Source organism: Eumetopias jubatus, unplaced genomic scaffold (assembly GCF_037043125.1).
Source record: "Eumetopias jubatus isolate StellerSeaLion01/CBP00866 unplaced genomic scaffold, mEumJub1_p1.0 scaffold_3, whole genome shotgun sequence".
NCBI classification, from domain to species: Eukaryota; Metazoa; Chordata; class Mammalia; order Carnivora; family Otariidae; genus Eumetopias; species Eumetopias jubatus.
In genome coordinates, this window is record NW_028274809.1 from 138,442,383 (window position 1) to 138,456,158 (window position 13,776).

General features: G+C 37.4%; 1 protein-coding gene across 5 annotated transcripts in view; it reads left to right on the top strand.

Annotated features, from left to right (window-relative positions):
* ZC3H13 (zinc finger CCCH-type containing 13) overlaps positions 1–13,776 on the top strand; it is a 92,957-nt gene that overhangs the window by 43,877 nt on the left and 35,304 nt on the right. For all 5 annotated transcript variants that reach the window (XM_088021842.1, XM_088021844.1, XM_028105389.1 and 2 more), the window contains exon 9: positions 13,221–13,531. In XM_088021842.1, the coding sequence (XP_087877968.1) occupies positions 13,221–13,531 (311 nt within the window). The remainder of the gene's footprint in view (positions 1–13,220; positions 13,532–13,776) is intronic.

Below are 13,776 nucleotides of genomic sequence, written 5' to 3' on the forward strand. Positions count from 1 at the left end.
GTTTTCACTTAAACTACATAGGTAATAGAATGTAGCCATAAAGATACTCTTCTTTTTTCTAACTGATACTTATGCAGTATCAGATTTAGAATCAGCTGTTAGTAATAAGGACTCAATGTGGGGGGCTTACGTACATAAAGCAATAGTTCCCAAACTTTGCTGCACCTTGGGATCTGCCAGAGAGTCTTTGAAAAATTTTAAAACCTGATTTCAATCCCCAGATATTCTTATTTAATTAGTATGAGGAGCAGCCTTGGTATCCAGATTTTTTAAAAGCTCATTGGGTGATTCTAATGTTCATCAAAGTTTAGGAACCATAAATTGGGATTTATTCTCTCATATAAAGAAGCTCAGAGGGAGGCAGTCCAGGACCTGTACACTGTTCATTCCACAGTCATTGGTGATCCAGGTACTGTCTGTCTGCCTTGTACATGCTTTTTTTTTTTTTTTTTAAGGATTTTTTATTTTTATTTGAGAGAGGAAGGTGGGGAGGAGGAGAGAGCACTTGCACAAGCAGGGGGAGCAGCAGAGGGAGAGGGAGTAGACTCCCCACTGAGAGAGCCAGACAGGATCCCAGGATCCTGGGATCATGACCTGAGCCAAAGGCAGACGCTTAACCGACTGAGCCACCCAGGCACCCCCATGCTTTCTTTTTCAGGATTATCCCATGGTTTAAGACGACTACTGATGACTTAAGGCATTTCGCCCATATTCCAGGCCACAGAAAAATGAAGGGAAGAAAGCCTTTCCTGTTTCCAAACACTATTTCCTGTTATATCTGTTGGCCAGAATTTAGTCACATGCTACATCTAGCTCTGAGGGTGTCTTAGAAATGTAATCCTTCAAAAGAAAGAGAGAGAGAGAGAGAGAAAAGAAGGAAGGAAGGAAGAAAGGAAGGAGAGAGAAAGGGGAGGGAAAGGAAAGGAATGTAATCCTTTAGCTGAGCATGTAACTGACTCAGATAAAACTGGGTTTACTAAAGAGCAAGGAGAGAGTGTGTGTGGGATAGCTTATTGCAGTCTAGATGCCATTTCTGTTCACGTTATTAAGTAACAACGTGTTATTAGAATGAAAGCAGCATTACCTGCCACTTTATCTGGAAAGCCTTGTGAACTGGTAATTGTAATATTATTCAGGATAAATTACCTACCCAGTAAGCAGTTAAGATAGCTTAATGATTAAAAGTTCAACAAAACCAATCTTTGTCCAAAAAATAGATTCTGATGATAAGCATGATAAGCTTTGTCCTTTCTTTGTCTTGATAAGAGATCATCTTGTCTTAGATGAATCAATATTTTTCTCTCCCCCTCTGGTGACTTGACTTAGAAGAACCAGAATGATTCTGTGAACCATTTCTAGGACCTAGCAACATTGTGCCTTATTGGAGCAATAACGGAATGGTTAAGTGGAGCACCCACAATTCTTGAACATATTTTCCTAAAATATATTCTGTATTTTATTCAATCTAATAGGTATGTTTTAGAAAATGACATGTGTATCAGATATAAATTATGTTAAATGTTCTTACTAACTTACATTTTAAGGAAGCTTTATTCTTTAATGGTTCTTGGTATTTTCATTTCGTTATTTTGACCCAGAAATCTCTGAGAGGTAGGTGATTCTTAACATATGTCCCTGGATACTTCACCATTGAAATAGTTACATGTTTTGTATTATGAGGAATTGAGTATTATATAGGTTGATTCTTCATTTTCCAGTGTTTCTTCCTAGCTGTCTCTACCAGGAACAGCAAGGTATGGCTAGGACTTACATGTTGCTTAGTATATAGAAAAATCTGAACTCGGTTTATTTTGTTTATCTAAGAAAGTAAAGCAGCAGAACTAGGAGTACTGAAGAACTGCATTGGTACCTGACTTGCTGTGGAGTTCTGAAGCCATATTTGACACAGTTGAAAAAGGGGGCATTTTGATTTAGGAGGAGTTAATTTAATTTTGAGGGGGGTTTTTAGAGGTGGATCTCTTATTTTAATATATCCCCATTACTTTGAAGGAGAACTTATTCTAAAACCAAATACTGTATTAAGAAGCATCATCATGCTTTCAGATTGGTGGGGTATATAATTAAATGTCAGTATCTAGATTCTTTTCGGAGAAAATTGCCCTTTAAAATTAATTTAGATGTTATAATGGGCTTATTCAGAATAATTTGGTTGTTAGGATATGTTGTGCTAAGGTAAAAATGTGCTAATTCATTTATTCAGTTATTGGGTGTAGGGTAGGCATTGTTCTAAAAGCTGGTGATAAGGCAGTGAACAAAAATGTTCTCAGAAGCTTAGTTACTATAGGTAGAAGTAATATAGTAATCACGTGTGTGGAAAATAATATATCTCTGAATATGGATTTTCTTTTTCCAAGTAAAACTTACAAGACCTGTTGGATGTAGGGGATTGCTTATGTTTCTTAAGGATGGTTCCCTATTTAGTTACACAAGAGTATGCGTATGTGTAGGACAGATGATGCAACAAAACCATATGATCCTATGGCTTAAGTCCCTCTCCCTGTCTTCTGTGTCTCAATTTCGTAATTTTCTAGATCAGGGGCTCCTTACCTTCTACCTCCGAGATCCATTGGTGGATTTCAGGGGATCTGCAAATTTCTTGATTTGTGGGTAAAATTTTGCCTGTGTGTGTTTTGGTGAGAGGGAAAGTACCCTCCCTCCCAGAAAAAGGGCATGAGTTTCCCCCCTCTATCTGCCACTCATCCGGCATTGAGAATTTGAGTACCTCCCCGCCCCTGACCTTCATTGGCCACATCAACTTTGTTAAGTATATGTTCTGTTCCCAGAATATTTGTTAATTTAATAGCAATAAGTTCTGTCATGTTTTGAAGTGAATCAGTGTCTTCCCATTTGGCTGGTAGACTTTACTGAGCTATGATTTATTTATGCAACATTGATCAAAACCTGAATACCACTTGTTTATCCAAGAAAAATAAAAAGCCTTACGGATTTTATTACTCTACTTTTAGTTTTCTAAAAAACAATTTCCCCTTACATTTTTGTAAACTTTTCATGACTTGTTCTGTACAGAAAATAGTAAAATCTTGATTACTGATTACCTGGAACTCAACTAAATCATTTTTATTCTATAATTTGTTTTAGAAGAGGTGCAATTCACAGGAAAATTAATTCAAGTTAGGTATTTAGTCAGAAAATCACTTGTGAAGGGAATATTTTGTGTCTGTATTCCTAACCTGTTACATCTAGATAATCCTGAAGTAGATATTTGCAGTGGTATTTCAGTGGACCTGTAATGTCTTCTTCAGTAGTAAAAATCCATATTCTGTATGCTTTTTGAATTAGGAAAGTGAACCAAGTTACTAGTGTACTTTAAGAAGAGAGGCTTAAACAAACACAAACTTTTTGGATAGTAGTTAACCAAAGGAGTAAGCTAGCAATTGTGTATAGCTCATTCTGCTGGACATTTGGTTAAATATGGTTTTATTGTTGGATGGTAATATGTTTTAATCAAAATGCTAGGATGCAAAATTTTGTGATTAAATGAGAAGATAATATTGAGAGCATAGCTAATCACTTTAAAAAAAAAACACTTCATTATAATCACCTGAATATAGAAATCTACTTACCTCTTAATAGTACAAATGCCTGCATGATGAGTCTTACCCAGCTTTGAAAGACAGATGTGATCATTCAAAATTTGTTGGCTTTGATTTCAATTTAGGAGAATAAGCAAATCATCATCAAAGTGACAGTCTTATATCCTTTCAGTGATTGCACACATTTATCAAAATAATTAAATCAGAATGTTTCAGACTTTTGGCAAGGAATATTATTTATTGGATATATTCAGTATTTCCATTCATGTACAAGTACCATGGTCTGGTTTGGCAAATCTCACCCTATGGCCATGAGCCACAGGACGAGGAAGAATCCATTTGTGCACCAAGCATTTTCTGTAGACTGAATTACGGTTTCTTGAGTAAATGTGTACTAATGTTGCTGGACTGTATGTAGAGGATGGAAAAATGTTACATTAGCATTATTATTATGGAACATTTCACACACATAAAAATACAATAGTATAATGATCCTTTTATATCCATCTTGTTTCCATGCATACTCCTATACACCTCCCCTCCTCCAGTTATTTTGAAGCAAATCCCAGACATCTTACTATTTCACCCATATATATTTTAGAATATATCTCCAGGTGAGAAATACACTTAAAAATACATATCACCACACTAGTATCACACCTAAAAGGAAAAAGAATAGTATAATTTTAAAATAATAAATTTTAAAAGTATTGATGATTTTAATACCTTTTATAACGTTTTCATAAATAATGGGTATTAACACAAATAATATAATGAAGGATATGCAGACTTTTTAATATTAAAATGGGACCTTTGTGTTCAGGCTGGAAATTGCTTATCTGAGGCATTAATGTTTTTTTCTGCACTTAATCAAGCCCTGTGTATAAGCCTAACAAGTGTTTTCATGTGAATGCTGATTTAGGCTACCATCCCCCTATCCCATTCCCCTCCAGCAACCCTCAGTTTGTTTCCTATGATTAAGAGTCTCTTATGGTTTGTCTCCCTCTCTGGTTTCATCTTGTTTTATTTTTTCCTCTCTTCCCCTATGATCTATTTTGTTTCTTAAATTCCACATATCAGTGAGATCATATAATTGTCTTTCTCTGATTGACTTATTTCACTTAGCATACTATCCTGTAGTTCCATCCATGTCGTTGCAAATGGCAAGACTTCATTTTTTTGATGGCTGAGTAATATTCCGTGTGTGTGTGTGTGTGTGTGTGTGTGTGTATACACACACATCTTTATCCGTTCATCTGTCGATGTGTGTGTGTATACACACACACACACACACACACACACATCTTCTTTATCCGTTCATCTGTCGATGGACTTCTATACTCCATAGTTTGTCTGTTGTGGACATTGCTGATATAAACACTGGGTTGCAGGCACCCCTTCAGATCACTACATTTGTATCTTTGGGGTAAATACCTAGTAGTGCAATTGCTGGGCCATAGGATAGCTCTATTTTCAACTTTTTGAGGAACCTCCATACTGTTTTCCAGAGTGACTGCACCAGCTTGCCTTCCCACCAACAGTGTAGGAGGGTTCCCCTTTCTCCGCATCCTCGCCAACATGTATCTTTTCCTGACTTGTTAATTTTAGCCATTCCGACTGGTGTGAGGTGGTATCTCATTGTGGTTTTAATTTGTATTTCCCTGATGCTGAGTGATGTGGAGCACTTTTTCATGTGTCTGTTGGCCATTTCTATGTCTTCTTTGGAGAAATGTCTGTTCATTTCTTCTACCCATTTCTTGATTGGATTATTTGTTCTTTGGATGTTGAGTTTGATAAGTCCTTTATAGATTTTGGATACTAGCCCTTTATCTAATAAGTCATTTGCAAATATCTTTTCCCATTCCTTTGGTTGTCTTTTGGTTTTGTTGACTGTTTCCTTTGCTGTGCAAAAGCTTTTTATCTTGATGAAGTCCCAATAGTTCACATTTTGCCTTTGTTTTCCCTTGCCTTTGGAGACATGTCTAGAAAGAAGTTGCTGTGGCCAAGGTCAAAGAGGTTGCTGCCTGTGTTCTTCTCTAGGATTTTGATGGATTCTTGTCTCACATTTGAGGTCTTTCATCCATTTTGAGTCTATTTTTGTGTATGGTGTAAATAAATGGTCCAGTTTCATCTGCACGTGGCTGTCCAGTTTTCCCAACACCATTTGTTGAAGAGACTGTCTTTTCTCCATTGGACATTCTTTCCTGCTTTGTCGAAGATTAGTTGACCATAGAGTTGAGGGTCCATTTCTGGGCTCTATTCTGTTCCATTGATCTAGCTGTCTGTTTTTGTGCCAGTACCATACTGTCTGGATGATGACAGCTTTGTAATAGAGCTTGAAGTCCAGAATTGCGATGCCCCCAGCTTTGGTTGTCTTTTTCAACATTCCGCAGGCTATTTGGGGTCTTTTCTGGTTCCATACAAATTTTAGAATTATTTGTTCCTGCTCTGTGAAAAAAGTTGGTGGTATTTTGAGAGGGATTGCTTTGAATGTGTGGATTGCTCTAGGGTAGCATTGACATCTTCACAATATTTATTCTTCCAATCCATGAACATGGAATGTTTTTCCATTTCTTTGTGTCTTCCTCAGTTTCTTTCGTGAGTATTTTATAGTTTTCTGAGTACAGATTCTTTGCCTCTTTGGTTAGATTTATTCCTAGGTATCTTATGGTTTTGGGTGCAGTTGTAAATGGGGTCAACGCCTTAATTTCTCTTTCTTCTGTCTTGTTGTTGGTGTATAGGAATGCCACTGATTTCTGTGCGTTGATTTTATATCCTGCTACTTTACTGAATTCCTGTGTGAGTTCTAGCAGTTTTGGGGTGGGGTCTTTTGGGTTTTCCACACAAAGTATCATATTATCTGCAAAGAGTGAGAGTTTGACTTCTTTGCTGATTCGGATGCCTTTTATTTCTTTTTGTTATCTGGTTGCTGTGTCTAGGACTTCTAGTACTATGTTGAGTAGCGGTGGTGATAATGGACATCCCTGCCGCGTTCCTCACCTTAGGGGGAAAGCTCTCAGTTTTTCCCCATTGAGAATGATGTTGGCCATGGGTTTTTCATAGATGGCTTTTTATGATATTGAGGTATGTACCCTCTATCCCTATACGCTGAAGAGTTTTGATCAAGAATGGATGCTGTACTTTGTCAGATGCTTTTTCTGCATCTATTGAGAGGATCATGTGGTTCTTGTTCTTTCTTTTATTAATGTATTGTATCACGTTGATTGATTTGTGGATGTTGAACCAACCTTGCAGCCCCGGAATAAATCCCACTTGGTTGTGGTGAATAATGCTTTTAATGTACTGTTGGATCCTATTGGCTAGTATTTTGGTGAGAATTTTTGCATCCATGTTCATCAGGGATATTGGTCTGTAATTCTCCTTTTTTTTTTTTTAAAGATTTTATTTATTTATTTTGACAGAGAGAGAGAGACAGCGAGAGAGGGAACACAAGCAGGGGGAGTGGGAGAGGGAGAAGCAGGCTTCCTGCTGAGCCGGGAGCCCGACGCGGGGCTTGATCCCAGGACCCTGGGATCATGACCTGAGCCGAAGGCAGACGCTTAACGACTGAGCCACTCAGTAACGACTGAGCCACTCAGGTGCCCCAGTAATTCTCCTTTTTGATGGGGTCTTTGTCTGGTTTTGGGATCAAGGTAATGCTGGCCTCATAATTGAGTTTGGAAGTTTTCCTTCCATTTCTGTTTTTTGGAACAGTTTCAGAAGAATAGGTATTAATTCTTTAAATGTTTGGTACAATTCCCCTGGGAAGCCATCTGGCCCTGGGCTTTTGTTTGTTGGGAGATTTTTGATTACTGCTTCCATTTCCTTAGTGGTTATAGGTCTGTTCAGGTTTTCTCTTTCTTTCTGGTTCAGTTTTGGTAGTTGATACATCTCTAGGAATGCATCTATTTCTTCCAGATTATCTACTTTGCTGGCATAGTTGCTCATAATATGTTCTTATAATTGTTTGTATTTCTTTGGTGTTGGTTGTGACCTCACCTCTTTCATTCATGATTTTATTTATTTGGGTCATTTCTCTTTTTGATAAGTCTGGCCAGGGGTTTATCAATCTTATCAGTTCTTTCAAAGAACCAGCTCCTAGTTTCATTGATCTGTTCTACTGTTCTTTTGGCTTGTATTTCATTGATTTTTGCTCTGATCATTATTATTTCTCTTCTTCTGCTGGGTTTAGGCTTTATTTGCTGTTCTTTCTCCAGCTCTTTTAGGTGTAGGGTTAGGTTGTGTATTTGAGACATTGTTTCTTGAGAAAGGCTTGTATTGCTATATACTTTCCTCTTAGGACCACCGTTTCTGCATCCCAAAGATTTTGAACAGTTGTGTTTTCATTTTCATTTGTTTCCATGAATTTTTTTAATTCTTCTTTAATTTCCTGGTTGACCCATTCATTCTTTAGTAGGATGCTCTTTAGTCTCCCATGTATTTGAGTTCTTTCCGACTTTCCTCTTGTTATTGAGTTCTAGTTTCAAAGCATTGTGGTCCAAAAATATGCAGGGAATGATCCCAGTCTTTTGGTACTAGTTGAGACCTGATTGTGACCTAAGATATGGTCTATTCTGGAGAATGTTCCATGGGCACTAGAGAAGAATGTTATTCTGTTGCTTTGGGATGGAATGTTCTGAATATATCTGTGAAGTCCATTTGGTCCAGTGTGTCATTTAAAGCCTTTATTTCCTTGTTGATCTTTTGCTTAGATGATCTGTCCATTTCAGTGAGGGGGGAGTGTAAAAATACTAATATTGTATTGTTCTCGATGTGTTTCTTTGATTTTGTTATTAATTGGCTTACATAATTGGCAGCTCCCATGTTAGGGGCATAGATATTTACAATTGTTAGATCTTTCTTGTTGGATGGACCCTTTAAGTAGGACATAGTGTCCTCATCTCTTATTATAGTGTTTGGTTTAAAATCTAATTTGTCTGATATAAGGATTGCCACCCTAGCTTTCTTTTGATGTCCATTAGCATGGTAAATGGTTTTCCACCCCCTCACTTTCAATCTGGAGGTGTCTTTGGGTCTAAAATGAGTCTCTTGCAGGCAGCATATCAATGGGTCTTGTTTTTTTTATCCAGTCTGATACCCCGTGTCTTTTGATTGGGGCATTTAGCCCGTTTACATTCAGGGTAACTATTGAAAGATATGAATTTAGTGCCATTGTATGGCCTGTCAGGTGACTGTTACTGTATATTGTCTCTATTCCTTTCTGGCCTGTGTTACTTTTAGGCTCTCTCTTTGCTTAGGGGACCTCTTTCAATATTTCTTGTAGGGCTGGTTTAGTGTTTGCAAATTCTTTTAGTTTTTGTTTGTCCTGGAAGCTTTTTATCTCTTTTCACTGACAGCCTAGCTGGATATACTATTCTTGGCTGCATATTTTTCTCATTTAGTGCTCTGAATATATCATGCCAGTCCTTTCTGGCCTGCCAGGTGTCTGTGGATAGGTCTGCTGCCAGTCTAATGTTTCTACCATTGTAGGTTACAGACCTCTTGTCCCGAGCTGCTTTCAGGATTTTCTCTTTGTCTCTGAGACTTATAAGTTTTACCATTAGATGTTGGGGTGTTGACCTATTTTTATTGATTTTGAGAGGGGTTCTCTGTGCCTCCTGGATTTTGATGCCTGTTTCCTTCCCCAAATTAGGGAAGTTCTCTGCTATAATTTGCTCCAATATACCTTCTGCCCCCTCTCTCTTTCTTCTTCTGGGTTCCCAATTATTCTCATATTGTTTCGTCTTATGGTATCACTTATCTCTCGAATTCTGCTCTCGTGATCCAGTAGTTGTTTATCTCTCTTTTTCTCAGCTTCTTTATTCTCCATCATTTGGTCTTCTCTATCACTAATTCTCTCTTCTCCCTCATTTATCCTAGAAGTTAGAGTCTCCATTTTTTATTGCATCTCATTAACAGCCTTTTTGATTTCAACTTGGTTAGATTTTAGTTCTTTTATTTCTCTAAAAAGGGATTCTCTAGTATCTTCCATGTCTTTTTCAAGCCCAGCTAGAATCTTTATAATCGTCATTTTGAACTCTAGTTCTGACATCTTACTCTAATGTCCATATTGATTAGGTCCCTGGCAGTCGGTACTGCCTCTTGTTCTTCTTTTTTTTTTTTTTTAAGATTTTATTTATTTATATGAGAGAGAACACGAGAGGGAAGAGGGTCAGAGGGAGAAGCAGACTCCCTGCTGAGCAGGGAGTCCAATGTGGGACTCGATCCTGGGACTCCAGGATCATGACCTGAGCCGAAGGCAGTCACTCAACCAACTGAGCCACTCAGGTGCCCTCGTTCTTTTTTTTTGAGGTGAGTTTTTCCATCTTGTCATTTTGTCCAGAGGAGAATAGATGAATGAGAGAACAAAATGCTAAAAGGGTAACACTGGCCCCAGAAAAATATATACTAAACAAATCAGAAGACACCTTCCAGAAAGCGGTCTCTCTTCTGTTCTGAGAGTTGCTGCTGTTCTTTTCTTCAATCCCCTGTTGAGTTTGTAGGTGTTCAGAATGGTTTGATCCCTATCTAGCTGAATTCCTGGGACCAGACAAAATTTAGGTCTCCTACTCCTCTGCCATCTTGCTCCTCCTCCTTCTGCATGATGATTTTAAAGGGTGAGTTATAAATGTTAGTTACATTATGAAGGCATATTTTTGTATTTGAGAAATAGAAACTATTTACCAAAAGAAAAATTGGTATTAGTAATTTTAGGAAAGTCTAGGGTAAGCATACTGGTTTGTAGGTGAAATTAATGTATCTTGAATGAGAGAAAGTTTTTCTTTTTAAACTTTGTAACATTTCACGTTTTCCTCAAATGAAATATGCGCTGAATATTCTCATCCCACATTTTGTCCTCTAGTTATAGCAGCATTAAAAAACTTTTGATTAGAATCAAGTCAGGCTAAAGATTGGCTTTCCCTGTGCTATAAATCACATATAAGTCAGCTCTTGCTGACAGTACACAGATTTCTTCTTAAAGGTATTGAGCTTCTCTTCATGCAATAATAAACTCTTTTCTTTATTTGAATGTCAAATGTCACCTTTTTTTCTCCTCAGACAAGAAGCCAGCCAATTCTAAAGCCTAAAAATAATCTAAAATTACTGCTATTCTAACTAGAAATGTATTTTAATATACCTCTGCAATAGTCTAAAAGCCAAAGTACTAATAATTTTGGTCAGATTTCAAGACAGTTTTATTTTCTACCTTTCCTATGTGTAGAATGAACATAGGCCTAGGTCCAGTTATGCTGACATCCATAATTTGATGCATCTTGTTTTGGTAACAGATCCTCTCTTTTCACTGTTCTTTAGTCATCAGACTTTTAAAAAAATAATTACAGGAAAATAAAGATTCCAACTTGGGCTGCTATTACACAATATCATAGACTGGAGTGGCTTAAACAACAGACATTCATTTCTCACAGCTATAGAGGCTGGAAAGTCCAAGGTCCAGGTTCCAGCAGTTTTGGTTCCTGGCTCATAAACAGTTGTCTCCTCACATGGAGGGAGACAGTGAGCTCTGGTCTCTTCCTTTTCTTGTAAGGATACTAATCTTATGGGAGCCCCACCACAGGACCTCATCAAAGCCAGTTACTCCCAAACGCCTCCACCTTCAAATACTGTGACATCGGGGGGTTGTATAAATTTGGGGGGACACATTCAGTCCATAAGTTTCTTTTTTTTCTTGAAGGATGGGTAGGAAGAAAAATACTGAAACCATAACTTGACAATGCATTGGTCCTCTGACCTTAATTTGATAGGTTGATTATCCTAAGCTTGAACTGAAGTTTTTTTACTACATGCTATCAACACCAAATTTGAATACAAATGTGATTGGACTGTATTGTGTTTTTTAAAGATAGTATTATGAACTATTTTATTTTTTAAGTTCTGTGAACTAATCACCAAAGGGTATTGCAGACTTTCTTGAAACAATTTTAAGTATGCAAAATAAATGAAACTAACCAAAACGTCAGTTCAGTGGAGAGTCGCATTTTTTATTTTATCAATTTAGAGATTTCCAAATTGACCAGAACCTGATGAAATTGCAGTTGGAATGTACCAAACAATAATTATTCATGTTCAGTAAGATGCATTTGAATGACCATTGATCATAGCTGGTTTTCCAGATTTGGGTAAGACCCTATGAGCATTTCTACTCATACCCGTAAGTAAATACATTTCTATTAAGAATCAGTTAAATTATAGTGGCTTATGGCTTATTTTTTTATGAGAAGGAAATAATTTTTATGAAAAGTATGAAGGTGTAGTGGAATTACTGATAACTAGAATGTTTAGGTGAATGTGATGTTCTAGTTAGCTGACTTTTTTTAGGTGTTTTTATTTGCTAAAATCCTTGTTCTGTGAAATTCTTTTCAATATATTGGATCACTTCTGTGAATCAACATATATTTTATGTATTTGGCGCTTTTATTGATAAAAGGTCTACTGAGGCATCATTTATAAACAACATAGTTCAGACCAGCAGTTCTCAACAAAGGGTGATTTTTGCCTTCCTGGGGACGTTTGGCAATGTCTGGAGTAATTTTTTATTGTTATGAACGGGGATGAGAAGGAGCATGGTACTGGCTTCTGGTGGGTAGAAGCCAGGGATGCTGCTAAACATCCCATGATGTACAGGACAGCCCCCCACTACAATTACTGAATACAAACTATCAGGACCGCCAAGATTGAGAAACCCTGGTTTAGGATTAATAATTTTGCCACCATTGCAGATATTAAAAAATATTTATCATAGGCACTGAAGGTAATTCTAACATACTTTGACTAGGCCTCCAGAATGTTTTTGAACAAACATCTAGTCTTCAGAATGATTGAGGAATAGGATACTAATCCAGGTATGTGGTATATGGAATGTTATTTTTTAAACCTTAGTCCTATTTCTTTTTAGTTATTGCAAAATGTGTGTGTGTATTCCACACACACATTTTGCATATTCAGTGTAAACCAGGGCCCAGGATTTAACAAATTGTAGGTGCTTTGTGGGGTTGTAAGTTGTTTCTCTGGCAGCAGTGAAAGAAGGTGATTTGAAGGGAGTAGAAGCCTTCTTTAAACCAAGACTCATGAAGTTAGTCTGTGCTGGCCGAGAGTGAAGGCCAGGTATTTAAGATAAAGACAGTATAGACAGTGTCCTTTCCTTAACCGTAGTGTTCTTTCCCCATCCTAAATCTCAACCCAGGCAGTGCAGACTTCAGGTTTGGCTTAGCTGGTGATGACTTTTCCCCTTTCCCCGCAGCCTTGAATTACAGGCATTCTCACAGCCACTTTCTATCTAGATCTTACAGTATGTTTTCTCTTTAGCCTCTTGTGGTTTCCTGCCTCCAAGTACCTATTCGCACTGTCAGAGATTATCTCTGATAAGAGTGAATTCCATACTTAAGTGAGGGTAATATTCTCTCTATTTGTGCTCAGGGAGAGTGCTCCTTGGAGCCAAAGCTTGGAAGCAAGGCAGTGCATATCTCATCTAGAACTGTGACCTCAGGCTCACTTAAAATCAATCAGATCTTTAAAAATTAACTTATTATACAGCATTATGAATTGATATTTATCCTGGAATTATGATTCACACTTTTAGCTTTAACTTTAGCATTCAGTTTTTTTTATTGTTGCTTTTCTTTGCAGGTCTACTTCCCCAGTAGGACAGCATCATTCTCCTATATCTTCTAGACATCATTCATCTTCCTCACAATCAGGATCATCTATTCAAAGACATTCTCCTTCTCCTCGTCGAAAAAGAACTCCTTCACCATCTTATCAGAGGACAATAACTCCACCTTTACGACGCTCTGCTTCTCCTTATCCTTCACATTCTCTGTCTTCTCCTCAGAGAAAGCAAAGTCCCCCAAGACATCGCTCTCCAATGCGAGAAAAAGGGAGGCATGACCATGAACGAACTTCACAGTCTCATGATCGGCGTCATGAAAGAAGGGAAGGTATGCACTGTACTTTATCTTGATTTTTTTTCGAATTCTTTAAGTATTTTCTTTATTAAAGAACTGGCCATTCAGATTTACTGTTATAATAAGGGAAAGAAGAAAACTGTGTTGTATTAAGTCTTCTGTAACAGAGAAGTGTTCTTGAGGGCAATAAGACGTGCTTTTATAATGACACAGGAACATAAACTATTAAATGTACATAAGTGGGCATTTTTATGTATACTGAGGTAGTGCTTTCTTCA